The 17531-nt window shown below is 43.4% G+C and overlaps 1 protein-coding gene across 1 annotated transcript in view; it reads right to left on the reverse strand.

The window, feature by feature from the left end:
* The window catches only part of LOC118786290 (alpha-1,6-mannosylglycoprotein 6-beta-N-acetylglucosaminyltransferase A-like), a 69113-nt gene that overhangs the window by 31708 nt on the left and 19874 nt on the right, over positions 1-17531 (reverse strand). The window contains exons 3-8 of the mRNA XM_036541423.1: positions 10135-10211; positions 7894-7983; positions 4909-4980; positions 3875-4036; positions 2668-2837; positions 1057-1191 (exon numbers count right to left, since the gene is read on the reverse strand). Coding sequence (XP_036397316.1) covers positions 1057-1191; positions 2668-2837; positions 3875-4036; positions 4909-4980; positions 7894-7983; positions 10135-10211 — 706 coding nt within the window. The remainder of the gene's footprint in view (positions 1-1056; positions 1192-2667; positions 2838-3874; positions 4037-4908; positions 4981-7893; positions 7984-10134; positions 10212-17531) is intronic.

Consider the following 17531-nt stretch of genomic DNA (forward strand, 5'->3'; position numbering starts at 1 on the left):
ACTGTTCCCAACATACTTTAAGGGAAATTGATTGGTTTCTTGATTGATAGCCGGCTGTTGCTGTCTGTAAAACCAGATGCTTGGCATAATCATTTTGCCTAGAAATGAAAAATGGCATTCTAGCAGGACAGTAATGGAGGGAAAGACCAGGGTGTGGAAACTCAGTTCTAACACAGCTGGGGCCTCACAGTTGACTCTGTTACAGTTTGCATAGGTTTGACTGGAACCAAGGCTTGTTCCAATGCTTGCTTAAGAAAAACAATAATCTAGGACATGGTGTCATGTGACTCAATATCTTTCCACTCTTCTACATCTAAAAGTGTTGATTGGCATGTGTATGCATGCCTTAAGGCTACAGAATAAGCTACTGAACCAGTCCAGTACATATATAGCACTTCTTCACGACAGCGATTTAAAAATATCTATACTCTTGAGAACATAACAGACCAGGAGACACTGAATTACTGCTGAATTACTGAATTACTGAGTTGCTGGTAAAATCTTGCCCTTAATTTCCCCTAAAGACAGTGCAGCAAGATGCACTGAGACCACGTGGAAGTTACAGCTAGACTAATGAAATCTGGTGACATGAAAAGGAAACCTCAGTCCAACACTATTGTTCTCTGTGGACATCCCAGCAGCCACCGACAGAAACTGCTGACAGTACCCCTTTGCCCTCATTTCTGATGATGCCGGAGATGGATGAGACAACTACAGTTACACCACAATTACTACAACAATTACAGTGTTTCCTTTTCAGAGAACAAGGCCTCGGGGTATGGCTATGGGCTATAAAGAGGTCAGAGGACCACATACACAAATCACAGTAAATCACATTAAATGGCTGTATATTGATTGCTGCTCAATATCTTCTCGTGTATGTGCTGAAAAAGCACATTTTATTCATTGCTGATGAGTCATCAACCCAGTTTGACTGGATGCAGGGCAAAAATCAGATTCCAGAGAGAGAACAAGCAATACCGCTGCAAAAGTTCACTTCCCAGCTCACTGTTGGTAGAGAGAGTTTGGACTGCAAGCAGATGGTGGGTTACTCACTGGTAGTGCACCCACGAAGGCCCAAGTGTCTTCTTGAACTGGGTCAGGCCCACAATGTCAATGTAGATGAGCTCTACCACTTTGTCTCCCTGGGTGGGGCAGCTGGACTTGTTCCCCATGACCCTCCTCATGATACTGGAGAGGGAAGAGGGAAGGATACATCAGGGTGACAGAGATGCATGGTACACCCATGAAATGTGCTCTCCAAGTTACATTACATTACATTACCTTTGTTTAGCAGACGTTCTTATCCAGAGCGACTTCCAACACAATAGTACAGAAGTGTAGAACAGAAGTTGTCCAAACTCATGACATTCAGACAGAGAAAAGATGTATTGACCTTGAATCATGGCAGATAAGGTCGACCCTCACATCATAATGTAACAGATTCACAGACTGGACTGTGCTTCCCTTTACTATGCATTTTCCTCTTATGTATGATATATTATTAGGCATTTTTGCAGTGAGAGATCTGATCTAATTCTATATTGCAAACAGCTCCCAAGATGAATTTTACTGACATCTCTACGAAGATAAGACTGGGAGGAAAATGTGTTCTAACATTCTTCATAAGTTTATGGAGACAGCAGCACAGACGCCTTAGATAGGAGGGGGGAGACTTGAGATTTGCATTATAGAGAAGTGCGAGCTGTTCCCTGCACCCGTTACAGAACTGTGTATGTTTTCTGTCTGCTAGACTGAGCGGGCCCAAGTCTGAATCCTGCTGTGCTGGTGCTGATAAGAGCATCATTCACTAACAGCTTCCCATGCTTGGTCAAACTCCGGGTGTTTTCACACACGCAACTAGAATTTGAATTTTGATCCACCATTACTCTCCCATCTTCAAATTCCGTGGCAAATGTGAAAATCAAACTGCAGTTTTTGAATAACAGTCAAGGACATTAGTGTATGGTACATGGTCTTCTTTATGTTCCGTGGATGGATTCATGTAATCATTATTCCATTAAACCATTATTAGAAAATATATGCAAGGAATCCACACAGCAACGGAAAAGTGTTGCAGATGTTTGCAGGCACAGGTCCTTGTGTTTCATCCATGAAAATGATCTAGGAGGGCTTGAATGTGTGTTCATATTTACTTATGCCCACTGCTACTTTTACACACTGAATGACACCTTCATATCATTACACTACTCAACACAAATTTTTTACATATATTCAGGGTAAACCTGTGAAAACCTGTCATCACCGATTACCAGTAATTGAGTAACAGACCACAGATGCAACATTGTTTTGGAATGAAATTTCCAGGCACCAACCAGGTGTTAAGAAGGCCTAACTACTTCCTTGAACTGCAGTATCAAGAAGTAAAGTAAACTGGAGAATTCCCCTCTGTTCCAACGTCCCAAACAAGATTCAGACATGGAGGAAGAGATAGAGCCAAGCCTTCTATGACTTCATAGGTTAAATATCTTTAACAACAGGATCCAACAGAGCCAAGGCAAGTCCAGATGCTGAACAAACATAGACTAAACAAATACATTTCACTGACAAATTTTTCAGAAACCACACTGAGCTCATAAATAGCGATTATAATAATTTAAAAAGTAATTTGTCATTTTTGAGTGTTTGTTTGTGGGAGGTCCTCACTCTTTCAGCTCAGCTAGCGAGGCGGAGATGCGGATGTCGTGACCCAACAGGTAGAGTGTGGTGATGAGGTCACTCCACTGCACCAGCTCTCCTAGGGGGCCCCCGCTGAAGGCATTCTCTGCAATCTTGAACCCTGACTCCTTGGTCAGCAGGCCCAGGTGCACCAGGATCTAAGACCAAGGGAACACATGTATTCAGTCAACTACAATGTAACACTCCACAGTCCACGTCAAAGGGGAGATTAACATTTTTTGCTTCAACTTATTACAGACAGACCATTCCTATGGTAATATGAATAAGACGGGTTAACACTTTTAACTGCACCACCTACAGCTTGGCTCCCTGATCCCTTTATAGGTAATTATGCTGTGGTCATTATGTGCACTGCACTAGGGTCCATAATATTAAAGCTTTTCATCCTCTGTGCTTAAGAATGTATAGTGCATGCTAACTACAGTTCAATCATGAATTGAACTTAATTCAAATCATGCCCTCACCATTAAAATTCTGTGGCATTGAATAAGTGTGCTTATCTGCTAGAGGTGGGGATCTTGTCAATAAGCTGTGAAGAATATATTGGATATGGGGCACATCTTAGATAAACTGGAACCTAGAGGATTGAATGAGGAAATCAATCATAACTTCGTTGTACTATCCAGTTTTTGCTTACTTTTTGTTCTTTTTGTCTTGATTCTTTGTTTGGGATAATGTACATCCAATACACACCTACAGTACAATAATGGTGAACAGAACGGCATACTTTTGGTAACCTGTTCACGAATATGAGATGTGCCGATTTTCTACCATAATTTATACCTAAATTTATATACAATGCAGTGAATTACTTTCATGTTGTCACATGAAGATATATAGGACTTGGGTAAAATTTCCTTGTGGAGAAGGGATTATGTTACCAAGATGGGCACCATGCCATATACACACCCACAATTACACAGGGTATGGAGTAAGTATAATATCTATGGTCTACCTTTAACAGACTCTTCTGTGTTTCTGCCATTGCTGCTAGATACAGTAGTCTCCCAAACCCAACCCATGCTCTCTTAATCCAGAGAACTGGCTCTGACACCCTGGGGCCTGAGTCATGGGGCCCTGGTAAAGCCATGCTGGAAGGTAAAGTTGTGGTGGAGGATAAAGGTGCATTACAGTGTACAGGTGTGCTAGAGGGTACAGAGGTTTTGAGGGGTACCTTCTTGCGCTTGCGTTTCGCGAGGTTCTGCTTCAACGCCAGGGACCTGATGGCTCCGACCCACAGCTCCGCCATGCGCTTGATCCGCAGCATCATCCAGCGGAACTCCTCCCGCCGGGACATGACCCGGTACAGCTCGTCAAAGCTGGTCCGGATCTCCGTCTGTGACACAGGGTTCAACTTTAATATGGATGTGTCAGGGACAGTTGCAGATGGGTGCAGAGATCTATCATGTACACCGTGTGAAAAAGGGGTGGTTATGACTAGCGTGCTTGTAGTTGGCTCCTACTTTTCTCTGTTTCATGACAGCATGAGAATCCTTGTCAAACGTCAAAGTTGCTAAAGCAAAGCATGTGTGACTCCTTTGAAAGAGTTCCTTCCTCAAGTGTTAATTGTTAAGAGAGCTATTACTCAGCTTTCCTGCTTAGAAATGAGCATAAGCCCCTATTAACAACCAAATAATTGGAAAACAATGCACTCTCAACGGATTAGCATCACTCTCCATGACAGGAAATCACTGGTAATTGTCAGTCAGCTGGAGGGAATTTCAATCACAAATCCAGAAATGGGACCTCGGAGAGCATAAAAAATGCAATGCTGTTGTATCATAACAGAGCAATGTGCATTTAATTAAGAAACATTGGACAATGCAAAACAGAACCTGTTATATCTCAAACCAACATAACTGCGTGGCCTGCTGGGTGTTTGAGTGAGTGCCCACTGGCACAGGGATGGGCATCACTCAAAAACTCCACCCACCCCTCACTCCCTTTACCGCAATTCAAGATCCCACATGGGACATGTGGAGCCAGGACACTATTGGTAGGTCTGTAGCTCCGCCTTCCAGTCAGACATTTCATTAACAGTTTGAGTGCAACATCACTGACACACTGTTGCTTCACTCTGACAGGCTGGCTTCCATTTGACGGACAGGTCCATGTCTTGTGGCCCCAGAGGGCGGACGAGCTGGGTCATCGGGCTCTGGAATAGTTCAGGGGAGTCACAGTGAGGTGCAAGTGTTTTGCGAAACCCACCTTGCCTTTCCTGTCGGCCTCCTCTTTGAAGTTCTTCGCTCTCCATGGCAGGCGCGGGCACCAGTTCTCCACCTGACAGAACAAGCAGAGCATGGAAACATAGGAGTCCATCGAGCTGAACAATCTGCGCGCACGCTGCTCCCGCCTCTGCCAAGAGAGGATGCTGAGCAAGGAAACGGGGGCCATTATTAGACCGGTAATTGTTTCGGCGTGAAAACAGATGTCACGCTGACAGACTCTCTCCCTCTTTGTTCTCACTTCAAAGGCCCCAAGGAGCAGGTGTTCGATGCATCGAACAGCGGCCGGGCTCGCTCTGTCCTTGGCTTCGCGAGTGCACTTTCTGCCTCTATCGGGAGCCAGACAGTTCGACCCCACTGTAATTACTTCTGTGTCTCAAGCTTGCGTCATCAATTAAGATCCATCACCCTCTCTCCCTCCTAGCCCACATTCTGACTGGTCAGGCTGCGGCAACTGTGGCCGAGTATAAATTACCCGTGGAAATGGCAGCTCCAACTTTATCTTTGACAGCCAAAAAGGCTGGGGCAATCAATCTGGATTTTCTCACCAGTTATGGGAGATTAATTTAGTGCCCTCATTCTCGGATGTTTAAGCTCTGAGCTTTGATGCCGGGCATTAATCACAAGCGGAAGATTGTTTGAATTTCTGACCTGCTTCTTCTTCAAGGTTAATGACACGTTGGATAAATATGAATTATACATTGTGCTATGAGAGAGCAGGAAGGAGAGCTGAGGGAAAAAAAAATGCGGAACAGAGATGCATGTCTATTGCCATGGAGATAGCAGAGGTCACGTGGCACTGAAGCGCTGCTCCGTAGTCAGTGTTAGAGCGGCATCTCTGCTCGCAGCGATAAGAGTGTGCAACCCTTGCCCTCTCTCCTGATGGATTTTATATGCTGTCTTCTGGGAAAAGGACACTTTCCATTTGAAACACTTCCTCATGTTTACCACTCTCTTCTGAGAAGCAGGAGCTCTCATGTTAGCTAATGAGGATATATTGTATTGTGCTGCAGTTTTAACTTTGAACAAAATCGATCCTTTTATGTTCCAACACAGTATTATCTACCATTTCGAAGGAGCAATCCTGTTGTTTCTCTTATGGTAATCCTGTTTTACAAGACCGAGTGGTGACTGTAGGATGCTTCCCTCATACTGAACTTGGGTTTAAAACCTGCAACCTTGATTGACAGAACAACCAGCTCTTAACTTTCTCTTCCTGCTAACTCCTCCAAAAACACCTCAGGGACCCGGTTAATGTTGTTAGTGATTTTTCTTCTTCATATTAGAAGAAAATGACTGGTCATTATACAGAGGGTAAAATGTGCCTTCACGAACCCCTCATTACTATATGAGTCAAATAACTTTTCTCTACATGTCAAAACACTGTGACGGATTCACAAGTCATCATTGGCATGCAATGGCTCCACCCACTTCAGGGTTAAAGAGGCCACTCTACCATCATTGGCTGTACAGAGGGAAAGCAAGGACACGAGGTGGACTGTCTCACTCTCATTATTTTGAATGTATGGAGAAGTGTCTGTCCAGGACAGCAGTCTGTCTGAGCAGACAGACAAGACACCATGTCTGTTTGAGTGTAACAAGGCTCAGTGACAGCTCTGCTGACAGGCTGCTTCCTGCAAGTGTAATTTCAGTAAGAAAACATCAATCGCAGAAAAAAAAGACAGGTCCTGGTTTGATGCATATGCCTCCCATTTAATGTGTAGCTTTAAATGTTCTGTTCTCTCTTCAAATGTTCTCTTTTGCATTACGCTGTCTACAGTTTCTCTGCAGCAAAATCAAACTTTTTCTCTCCAGTCAAGGATCACTCATCAACTTATGAGAGCAGTTCATCTATGCCATGCAAATATAAATGCAGCTTTTTAAATTTTTTATACATACTTGTAAACTAGTAGGTACTTGTCATGGGGCAGGTAATGGGCACTTTTGAGCCTGCTTTTTCTGAGCCAAGGCAGTCAAATATGGTACCGTACTCCCCCCAAGTATAATGTAGACCTGATTCTGATAATCATCTGAATAATGATAATAACTTACAAATAAGCATTCTGATCTGAAGTACTTCATTATATAGGTGTTGTCATATACAGCTGTGAGCATGAAATCATTTGAACAATACTATATTTAGTTTTAAGACATATATGTTCTTGAACATATATGAGAAAGGTGAGTCGGACTAGCGCCTCACAGATTCCACCGTTATTGCAACCACTGTTTGATCTTGTTTTTAGAAGCAAATTGCAGAATAAAGACTGATTTGTCACAACATCATTTGTCACAACAATGTAATCTATTACATTAAGAGCACTTTGTGGCAAAGCCTACCCCACCAACATGTTTTAAGATCTCTCTGCCTGCTGACACTAAACCTGATGACTGACTACAACTTTTGGTGGATTTGTCATTCTTCAGACCCGGCACAGGAAACCCACCACAGGAAGCTTTTTTCAACAGGAGAGGCTGATGAGGTCATTCACCCAGTTTCTCTTTATTTGATTGGGTGTCCTGCTAGCACGGAAAGAATGCATCGCCCAACAACTGCCCTCCACCCTCCAGGGTTCATACTTCAGACAAAAGCTGTCTTTTCTAAATGACCCACCTGAACAATAAAACAAAAATTGAAAGCATGTCTCATATATATATATATATATATGCTATTCTATCAAAAGTATTTTTATCCAAACATTCAAACAACTGATACATAAATCTGTGTAAACACCCACCAGGTAAATTGAATAGACATTATTTAATATTCTTATATTGTACCTTAACTTCTGCACACCATAAAACAGCGAATACTCCCAGGGAAATACAGCACATCTATATTCCAAGGTCATATGGAAATACTTGCAGGAAATACTTTGAATACACAAAGAGCAGGCAAACACTTCGAGCTCCACACAAACTGCATTACAATGCTCAGGTCTTATGAGCGATGCCCCTGTGGACTTACCTCGCTCAGGTAGATGAAGAAGGAGCAGGTGGAGCCGTCAACACCGTAGCTGGTGTAGCAGGAGTCCGACCGCCACATATCCTTCATCCACTGAAGAAGTGGGGAGAATAACAATAAAAAAAACTCCCAACACACACACCAGAAAGAATTGCAAGCACACGAACACCGCTAGGCTATTCTGACAGTTATCCGCAGGAACTCCTCCATGAATACAATCACACTCACACTCAAATTCTTTACACTGAAGTCTTCATACAACATAGTTCTTACAGTTTTTTCAAATCTGACCTCCCTTGGGTTCTACCTCTTGCTCACACTATTACTGCTACATCTACATTTTTGTTATATGATTGGATGTAGTCTTACATCAGTATGGTTTTACATCATAATAAAGTTGTAAGCATAATGTTATCAAGACAGTGGCATATGACATTATATATTTGCCACAACCAAGTTTCAACTATAGTACAACAAGATGGTGAGTACTTTGTCAGCTGGATATAAATTATTATAAAGTATTTTCAATAAACGTCATTTACATTATCTACTGTCATTCACTATACATTGTTTATGAAGTTATATCCTATAATAATTCATAATTTATTAGTGCACAAACACAAGGGTACATTCAGTCACTTCTTAATAGATGTATCTCATCTGGTCAGCCTGGTCTGTTCATTTAACTTGAATGGATGTACTTCTGTTCTGTTGTGCTGGAAGTCGCTCTGGACAAGAGCATCTGCTAAATGAATGTAAGGTAATGTAAGATGTACTGGATATAAAGGGAAAAATATTACTAAAACAGTGCTTGCATTCAATTTGCAGAAAAGCACTACAAATGAACTATCCAAATACAGTAACGGTTTTTCTTGTTATAGTTCAACAGGCATATACATACAGTAAATCAATGCTTGCCTTTTGTGTGGTGTTGTGTTGTGTGTGTCTGTGTGTTACTACAATCCCTGCCCATGCCTACATACCTGACACAATTTGGGTGGAAAGAATGGAGTGGTGATTAAACAGTGCAATAAGTGTCAGTTACGAAAATGATCTTAGTTTTTGAACTGAAAATTATTACATTATTACAAATTATTACATTACATTTATTCCATTATTACGTCACCTGTGAAAATTATCCGTTGAATTCATTTTGACTGACTGTATATGAAGCAGTATCGTGTCCTATTCATGAAAATGTTCAAAATTTTTATGACAGTGCAAAAGCGGACCCTTTCTTTAGAACTACAAATATACTGTTTGTGGCTAATGGCAGCAGCTTCAGTGACAGAAGTGAAGGGGAAAAGGAGCTCTAGACCAGGATCAGATGGAAAACACATCCATGTGTTACAGACAGACTGTGGTTTGGCCCTGCCTGAGTAGCACATGATGATTTTTTTTTTTTTGTTCTAAGATTTAAAGTCAGCAGCAAGACTGTTAAAGTCTATGTCTGCTTGAAGAAAACATCCCATGATCTAAAGATTTCCAGCTCCTCAGAAAGGATATTTCAGTGCACTGGATTACTAACTGCTTGGACATCCTCTCTGATAAACAACCCAATTTACGTGTGAAGCCATCAAGTGCATCCGAAGATCGTCAGGGATATTAAAAGGATTTGTGTGGGAGACGAAACACAATCGTGTTTTTTTCTTTTTTTTTTTACTGACACATTATTATGAACCTTTCTGGATTAAAGAGTCAATGTCTTCAAAGGATAGGATTAATATCAAGAGAGCAAAATTATTTAAAGAAATGTGGTCATGGTTGTGAACTTTCCATCATCCCACTAGAACGATACAAACAACAAGAATCTTCTAATTAAACAGGCAAAAAAGATCTTCAGATAACAGTGAGAGAAGGACGGCTAAGAGGAGAGCCTGCAGAAAAAGCACAGACAGCAGAATGCTGACAATTAAAATCAGCCATACCCTCTACGATGAAAGGCTGGTGCTTCACTACAGCCTTTGAAGAAGAATCGGTTTTATTCAAAAATAGGTTTTATTCAATGTAAACATATCCCTGAGATATACCTGAAATAAACCTAACAGTGAGCAGCATTTCCGCTACCTTATCAGGCAAGATGGCAGCATTTGTGACCAGCGCGTAATCGCCTGACCGTTTTCCCACACTGATACTATCGGGGGATGGGGGCAGTGGGAGAGCACAGGGAGGGTGTGGGGCGAGCCGCATGGGCGCGCAGCAGAGGCGGTGCTCTGGAGACGCCGCTCGCAGTTTAACACTCACCCTCAGCTTGCCCTCGCAGTGAGGAAAGCCGTCCAGTGGCGGCAGCTCACACTTCTCCTGGGCGCCATTCAGCAGATCTGTGGAGAGGGCGGACACAGGCGTGGTCAGATAACACTGCCGGAAGGATAAGGGAGGGGGTTCTGATGCGCTGGAGACATCCACTCGAACATCACGGAGCGAAGGATAAACAGACATCACTCATTTCAAGCCATTTGTTTGTGAGTCAAAAGCATAAACATCAAAGCCTCGATATTTCAGTGCCCCACCATAATGAGCGATGATTCTACATTAATTATAATGTGGAGCATGATGGAGAATATACCATCAGACTCTTTGATCTGATCGCCCAGCTTTCGGCCACAACACAGATCTGATCCTGAGGGGGAGATGTGCTCGGTGGATTGGTGCTGGGGTGTGTGGGTACCTCTGGGACTCTGGTGGGGGAAGCGAGTCAGGGAACAAGCTGCATAAGCACTCAGCATGTCTATACACAGATTAGAAATTCTCCATCTGGCACAAACAGTGGGGTATCTCATTCCATATATAAAAAAGAACAATAAGACATGCACTGTCATCTTGCACAGTCATCTTGCACATAGTGTCAAAGAGGAATGCTAAAAAATAACTGCTTTATGAATCACTATGGTTTTTGTAAAAGTAAGAACAAAAACCAAACGAATAACAGCAAGTTTTGTATTGTACATAATATGAGTCAAAATATTTGGAAAGTAAGCATGCCCATGCTAAAAAAGGAAAGATGTGTGACAGCATATTTCTGAGGGATATTCAAATGCATTTAAACAGGACTTCCTTAGAAACGTAGACATTACTGGAGTATGCCTCACTGGACAACTGAAGTGACAACATTGAGACAAAAAATTTAGACTTTTGTTTAGTTCTTTTGGAGAAAGGGTTGTGCTGCCATTTTGAGATTTTGTTTCTCTCTTGTCATTTTGTGTCAAATATAAAGCTCTATTATCGATCTAGGTAGGTGTTAAACATTATTTCTAGTGCTGATCTCAACATTTGGTAATTACATGTGAACAGGATATTATTAGAGTCTAAAATTCTAAAATTCTGCTATCAGAAAATGCAAGATAATATTTTACTGCTATGAACAATGAACAAACGCAGGGTCCACAGTGGATTCTGAGAACTCGCACCACAATTGATTATCGCATATTTAACAGGGAATATTATCATCGTTATAGATTAACCATCTTATCTGTAACATTTGAATGGGTAAGCAAATTAATGATTACTTATGTTGCCAGCACTGTAATGCATGAGGGTTGGCAGTACCACCCACCATCTCACTGAAGACAAGCTTTCATTTCATCTCTTGACCCCTACAGAGCACTATGAACTCTGTCCAATATGTGGGAGAGTGCATCGCTGCTTTCACTTCCTGAACTGTTCCCAGCGCAGCCCCACTGGGGTTGTCGGTGACTTTTTTTTTCAGCCAGACAAGCTGGTGCTGCCCGGACTTTACTGTGACTTATGGAGAAGAGCCAGCAGGCGATTGCAATCTTAATTGTGTTCTCCTACATTCAGTAATTGAATAGAACAAAAACAAACACTTACTGACTTTGAGTAAGCAGACGAAACAGTACAGAATGTTACAATTGTATTTTAAGCATTTTTTAATTGTTTTATCTACTTATTTACTTTTTTTATACTTTTTCTTTCCACTACAACTGACAGCGCTGCCTCTTTAGCTCATTACTGATGTGGCATTAGCTTCTGTGGATTCATTGCTGGCCATCCAAGGCTGGTGGAGGGTGGAGGAGGGTGTCCTATATATGCTGACATCATCTGGATCCCCTCTAAAAGCAAAACATGATTTGCATATCCGATGCAGACCGTGGGTCAAATCAGCTCATCCACGATAAATCTGCCTAATTTGTGTAACTGAGAGAAATCACACAGCGCTGGTCTCAGCAAGACAAGCAGGAGGTTGGCTGTTATTCCAACTATCATCAACCGAGAAAAACTAGGCATTTTTCCTCTAAACACTGGCCTTCAATTTATATAGGAATAAAAATTTAAATTGGAAGACACTGTGGACATTGTGCCACTTCTCATTCTGTAGAGCAGCATAACGGCAGCAAAAGTGAGCTGCAGAATACAAGGAGACGTCTGATAAGCTGTCAGGTCTTCAAAAGTACTGTCCTCATTAGGTATGTCCACAGTTCCATTACAGTGAAGCCTGTCTGCGCGGATGGAAGGACCCAAACACAACAAGAATAACATCTCTTAATGAGTTTCCTGTCCGGGAAGACGCAGACTGCTGGATCACCAGAACAGAGTAGGGGCAGGGGGGAGGTATAGTCAGCAGAATGATTTGGGGCTAGAGTGGAATCTGTCCAAACAATTCCTCTCAAGTATCTCTTGGTTTTGGTAATGCCCTGCCATAAAAATAGCATTTTATTGCGAAACTAAAGTGACACAGGCTTGGCTATACGCTGCTTATAAGACAATGACTTCCCCTCCTCTGTCCCGCCCTTACATTACATCATCCAACAGTGCGCACATTCTAAACAAAATTACTACATGGTCCCTTAGCTCTGACCTTGATATTCTGCTCCAGATCAGCATTAATTCACTCACAACAGAAACCTGACAGGGTGCACTATGGGAGATTCTTTGTTAAACCTTCAGCCATCTTCAGCCATAGAGAAATATAATTTTAACTTCCCCGTATAAGTCACACGACCTCGTGCCAAGCTGTGCTGACAAGTAAATCCCTATAAAAAGGTTTCTGTCTCCAAACCCCAGAGGACTCCTTCAAAGACAAAAAGAGAATGAAAAAAATTACCGCTCAATTCAGTCAGCCCTGCAGCTTGCACACGTAGATGGAACTCAACTGTTTTTTTTTTCCTGTGCCATTCTGAGCAAAACAAAACCAAGTTTGAGTGGTGGAAAAAGGCACCATTTCTAATGAACAATATCTTACAACATCAAACTTCAAAAGGCGAAATTCCACAGAACAAATCGCTAATGTCAGGCTGACAGTGGGGAGGGTGATAGATGAAGAGCATAAAGATTACGCACTTTCAAATCCAGGTATGATTAAGAGTGTGTGCACAGCCCCTTCCAAACAGCCCTTGACATTTATTATAGTGCTGTCATGTTGTTACATTTAGTGGAACCATCGAGGATTCCACTTACAAAAACGCTGCACAGCTTGCAAAATAATTACCCACATTACCAGCGCACCGATTTTTATAAAATGACACTTTACAGCAGCGTTGTAAAAGCTGAGGTTTTCACAAAGTTCAAATTGCCGCAGCAGTAAATCAGGTGCTGCCATTTTCCCCGTACTGTAACTTTACAATCACCCACTTCCTTTGACCCATGCTAGAGTTCAGTGGCTGTGCCCAGGTCTTTGATGACGGATTCTGTTTTCTGTTTTGCAGTTGTGCTGAGAACGACAATGCCTGAATAACAAGAGACATTCGACAAGAGAAGGTTGGACCCCGATCAGTTGCCTGAGCGTCTGGGAAGACAATACGGAGCAAGAAAAATAACAGGGCAATTTGGCAGCATAGTAACAATAAAACAGGACCCTTTAGGCACTGTTTCCCGGGGCAACGCATCCTGGGCAACGAGTAGATGCAAATGCATTAGGGGTTTTCAATCCAGCTGCCAAACAAAAGGAGTCTGCCCAACCACAGCTGAGGGACGCGACAGGAGACGATCTGCAGCAAAGTGCAATATTTCACCAAAATAAACCAAAATACCAAGGAAAGACGCTGCTCCAATCAACAGCAGAGGTGTTGCCACAAATTAATCTTTAAACAGCTGCACATAATTAAATGTCAAGAGCAGCATTAAAAACTAACAGGAGTTCTAATCTGAGGAGTTTTTTCCCCCTGGTACAAGTCATTCCTATGTACATCCTCAGACATAGCATGTTTATGCATGGTGCTAACCAATAGCCTTGTCACAACAATGCAAGCTAATGATGGAAGTGTGGCATGATGTACCTTGCAGAATACAATGTATTAGATACGCTCTTCACTAAATGAACACAACAGTAAGCAGCCAATAAAATATGACTGCATGCTATTCTTCATCTTTAAACAAAAAAGGGAGACAGGAACAGCGTACACTTTATAAATAGAAATTTAAACAAACACATCCTGTTTTCTAAGAAAAGTGGAGAGCCACAGCGTTTTACACTCCCAGAAAGAGGGACACGGAAGACATGGCAGACAGACCTGAAAATACTGCAAGGGACTGCAATTTTGCACAATCACAGACACTGGGTGACTAATGCTACGGAATGGATGGTCACAGAAGCTAATCACGGGCTGTGACATGGGGGGACACACAGACACAAAAGAGGACGCAGAAGCAGAAAAGAAAGCTCTGCTTCTGTGAGGTCACGGACTGGGGAGATCTCACACCACTCCTCATGGGAAGCCAGAGGGCTCACTCCTTCATGGCCTCAACGTGAGACTCATTATTGCTATACTGTTGTCCAGGTGTTGGCTTTCAGAAGATGCTCTTTAACAACTGTCTTTTTAAAGGGCTGGATAAACGCATCAGGGCATACCTGCTGATCCCTCTGTGAGACAATAACCTTCCTCCTCAGAGACAGCAGGACACATGAGGCACAGCCCGAAACAAGGAATGCAAAACCTTCCATTTATTCACAGCTGTCTCAGGTGCACTCCTGCACAGCCAGCTCCAGGTGTGAGTGGGATCCAGGACCATAACCAGGGCACAGCCACCAAACAACCTCCTTACACTGATGAAGTTGTGGTGCAGCGAGAGCGGTGCCATTGCGGAGACCTTCCCGGTGCGCTCCTCGTCCACCGACATCGTGTTTAAGCGTGCTGAGCAACATACGCGGGGATCCGCGGGAGCACGAGTCTGCTTCGGCCTGCCCGCTGGATTCACGCTGATCCGGAGATGTCATCCAGTCCCGTCTCAGAGCCGTGGCACGGACACACAGGGCAAACTGCATCACAACAAGCCGGGGATTCACTGCCAGCAGAAAGTCTGCGCTATTATTTCTGAGGCGTGACAAACTTTTCTCAGCCGAATGCCGAAAAGCGGGGTAATGAGACTAGGCACAAGAGCTGGCGAGGGAGGAAGTGACAGTGTGGATAACACCCCTCTGAGACACAGAGCAAGAGGAGCTGGGAAACCTGCTGGAAGGGAGACAGCCGAGACAGAGTCATCCATGGGAGCCCAATCCCCTACCCAGTCTATATCAATGAATGTGAAGCCCCAAGCAGAGCATGTCAGTGTAATTTAGGACTCAGACCACCTTATATTTAAACCGGGGAGAGACAATGCTAGGAGTGAGCCTGTTCTGGCTCTGACAGCACCACACGGATCTTCTCAAGCCAGCTGTGGTCTTCTGCGCTTCCAGAGAACAGACAATTCAACAGAGACACTGGAGCCAGTCACTGCAGTACTGGATGTAGAGCAAACAATCTAACACTCTCAGTGTTTTCCTTAAGGAAACATAAAAACTAAGATGAGACTTGATATTCATCTCATTGATTGGCTTAACAGATAGCTTTCTCTTGGCCAGACTCAGGCAGCTCTTATTACATATTCCTTTGGCGGAACATCAATACAACCAGCTTTTAATGGGGGCAGCCAAAAAACAGCAGTTGACACTAGGGGCATTGTTTAACACTTACTATTAAACTAAAGCTATAAAATTGCATAGAAAAAAAAAAAAACAAAAACAAAAAAGATCACAGGATCACATATCTTCAAATGTGAATACAGAAAATTGAGGCCAATTGTTTTGATTTATTCAGCTTCAGTCAGGCACCATTCCCATTGGTTGAGGGGAGTTATAGTATGTTATGACACAGTGCTGAGATATGCCCCTCTTCTGGCTCAGATATAACGCAGCAGATGCGGGGAAAGAGAGCACTGCCGAGCACACGTGTCGGGCTGCGGGTGTCTCCAGACACTCTCACGATTCCCATCCAGAGCTCTGATCGGGAAGGGGGCTGTCGGACTTGGGATGAGGGAGAGCAGGACAGAGCGCGGGAAACAGGGACTGTTGAATGGAACCAGCGGTTCCCATCACATCCTCCCTCTGAGAGGTGTCAGAGAGCCAGGATGCTCGCAGCTGCATTTAGGAAAGCCTTTGTGCTCAAGACCAAATATGAATGCTGTTTCTGGAAAGAGGCTGCGTCTCCATTTGGCGTGAAAAAACAACATGTGCCGCTGGATCTCCATCAGATCCATGATAAACATGAGTGCAAAAACAGATTTTGATTAGAAACAGGTTGCCACAGACACATGTGACACACCCTTTCCCCTCCCACACAGTAAAAGACCCAGGCAACTTGCTTCAGTGCATTTCCGTTGAAATTATAGTCCATATGGTATCTATAATGATAACTGGAACACACCATCACATTATCCCTCAGGATTTCCATTGCCGGTGTTCGCCAGCCCATTCACGGGAGAAAAACAACCCTTTGCACTTTGTTAGCAGTTCCCTGGAATGGTCCTGACACAGTGCAGATCACGTTCTTTAGCCGTTTACAGCTGAGCGAATCTGGGCACGAGCACTAGAGAGAGTATGGAAACGATCAGCACGTCAAAATTCGCAGCGACGACGACAGACATTGAAACAACTATTCTCAGCACCAGAAAGCAAAACTCAAAACCTCATGAAACGTGTTAATTACAACCCCCCCTTGACTTCTTTCTCCCCCACCCAGAGCTCTGCATTCTATGGTTGTGTATTACTGTGCAGCGGACAAAGTTTATTCAGAGATACAGCAGGGCTCTTCAGTTCTTTCAAGATTTCGCATCGCTAACACTGTGAAAAGCTCTGGAGGCTCAGAAAACAATGCATTCCCAAATGCGCCAAGAGCTATGCCTCACACATCTCCACTCGCTGTTAGCCACCTGGCGCAGTGCTATGGGAACCGCGAGAATTCGGGTCAGCAGTGTCCAAAATGAAAACTAAGTGAGCGACACTGGGGAGAGGTGTGGTGCTGACCCCGGTCTGCAGCGTGTGGAGAGGACAGCCAGGCTCCGAGCCGCTCCAGAGCCTCAGAGCTCAGCGGTCCAGACGAAGCCTCGTTCCCTGTCCCTCTTGTGGCCTGTATCTCTCAGACAGGGAGCTCTTGCTGATCAGGCACAGTAGCTGATTCCCACTCACACAGGGCACGGGTCACCGAGTGAAGCAAGTCACAGCGTGTTGCTGAGAGAGACCACAGTGCTCTGTGAAGCCAGGGGCACAGACCGCCGCTCCCATTTGCAGGCTTCCAAAATCGTCACAGCAGTGACAGATACTGCACTTCACTTCTACACAAAGTACAGACTATAGCAACCCACACATATACATAATATTGATGTTTTTGTACTTTTGCAGTAATGAAATATGTAGCCAACTGGCTGTCAAA

The sequence above is a fragment of the Megalops cyprinoides genome, chromosome 11 (genome assembly GCF_013368585.1).
Source record: "Megalops cyprinoides isolate fMegCyp1 chromosome 11, fMegCyp1.pri, whole genome shotgun sequence".
Taxonomy (NCBI): domain Eukaryota; kingdom Metazoa; phylum Chordata; class Actinopteri; order Elopiformes; family Megalopidae; genus Megalops; species Megalops cyprinoides.